The 1,751-nt window shown below is 48.1% G+C and overlaps 1 protein-coding gene across 9 annotated transcripts in view; it reads right to left on the bottom strand.

Annotated features, from left to right (window-relative positions):
• Positions 1–37: 37 nt before the first annotated feature.
• Thrb (thyroid hormone receptor beta) overlaps positions 38–1,751 on the bottom strand; it is a 356,182-nt gene continuing 354,468 nt past the window's right edge. For all 9 annotated transcript variants that reach the window (XM_029541431.1, XM_021203598.2, XM_029541433.1 and 6 more), the window contains one exon: positions 38–1,482. In XM_029541431.1, coding sequence (XP_029397291.1) covers positions 1,241–1,482 — 242 coding nt within the window. In that variant the 3' untranslated portion in view covers positions 38–1,240. The remainder of the gene's footprint in view (positions 1,483–1,751) is intronic.

Here is a 1,751-nt window from a genome sequence, read left to right as displayed (position 1 = left end):
GGGAGAAGGAGAGAGAGAGAGAGAGAGAGAGAGAGAGAGAGAGAGAGAGAGAGAGAGAGAGAGAGAGAAGGAAGCTATTTAGTGCCTCAGAATCTGGGGAGGTGGGTAACCGTAACCACAGGGGTAGATTGGGAGACAGGGATGGGATGGGACTGGGAGATATTTGTGAATAAGTCAAGCGCTTGCTGATCCAGGGAGAGCACTCGCCCTTATCTGACAGCCTATACCATGCGTAGTTCTTTTCCTTTGAATCTGATTGTTCCTGTACTGATCTTTTCCAGGGATTTTCCCAAACAGGACTGGAATTTCACCATGTCTATCCCTGACTGGAAGATTCAATCTACAGGGGAATATCATCAGCTCAACAGACACAGCCTGGATAAGACCTTTGTGAGCCAAGCTGGGGGAGGACTGCTTCATAGGCCGTCGGAAGGGACTGCGCTGTGTAAACAGGTTTGAGGTTTGTGGCATGAATCTATGTAAGGTGGAAAGGTGCCTTCCTGCTTGAGATAACACCATGTGCATTTTGGAAACTATGCTTTAACATTGATGAAGATCTACAAGCTCTATGGGCATACTGAAAAAAAGACTTTCCTTGTGGCCTCAAACCAGTCAAGTCATACTCTTGTGCAACTTGAAGTAAATCATAAGGTTACAGAAGGCCATGGAAAGGAAAGCTGATTTGTTATGGTATGGATATTCCTGCACATTCCAAGTCAGGCTGTTGGAGAACACGGGTGTTGGAAATGGTGAGCTCCTGAGTAGAAACTGCTCCTTCTCTTCCGTGTTAAAAGCCATGCTCAACCTGAGGTGGCCTCGGCTCTACAGCCTCACCTCGCAAACATCAGAATGGATCATGTTGGATCGGGATGACTGTGGTCTTGGTTTTAAGGCTTCTTTAGTCTTCTGAAATGCTGTTTGGCTTGCTTCAGTCTGCCCAGGGACAGATGGGAGCTGGTGATGACTTTGTGCTGGTGAAATAATGATTGTACCCACTCAGCCTGCACTGCTGTAAGCCCTTCAAAGCATTCACACTAAGGACTGGAGAACAAAATGCAATGGTTATAAAGACCCACATTCAAAGAACAATTTCATCCAAGTCTATGCCATTGATGATCTGCTGACCATCTGATGATCTCACTTGACACAAAGAAACGAAGAAACAACAACAGAAAGCTACAGGTGGAATGCAATGACACCCAGTCGTGCTGCAGGAATGACAAGAACTTGTCCAGTCCATTTAGTCCTCAAATACTTCCAAGAACAGAGGTGGGAAGAGCTCAGTGGGGCATTCCACCTTCATGTGGAGGAAGCGGCTGGCATGGCAGGCTCCAATCATCCGCAGGTCCGTCACCTTCATCAGGAGTTTGGGCCAAAAGTGTGTCACATGGTGCTTCCGGTAATTGATATAGTGTTCAAAGGCCAACAGGAAACTGTCTTGGTATTTCTCTATTCTCTCAACACAGGCTAGCCCTGGGCGATCTGAGGGGAGGAAGAAAGGGGCGGAAGAAGTGAGCTTGTCTAATTCAGTTATAGATCTGGGGACTTCACAGCTCCTAGGAGTGAGTGTGAATGCAACTTAGGCTATAGAGTATCAGACACCAAGGTTAAGATGGATAGCTCTGGTGGGGGAGGGGTGCAGTGCTGAGAGGGATACTGTGGTGGGGGAGGGGTGCAGTGCTGAGAGGGATACTGTGGTGGGGGAGGGGTGCAGTGCTGAGAGGGATACTGTGGTGGGGGAGGGGTGCAGT

The sequence above is a fragment of the Mus pahari genome, chromosome 8 (assembly GCF_900095145.1).
Source record: "Mus pahari chromosome 8, PAHARI_EIJ_v1.1, whole genome shotgun sequence".
In the NCBI taxonomy this organism is placed as follows: domain Eukaryota; kingdom Metazoa; phylum Chordata; class Mammalia; order Rodentia; family Muridae; genus Mus; species Mus pahari.
This window is presented reverse-complemented; position numbering and strand designations above follow the sequence as displayed.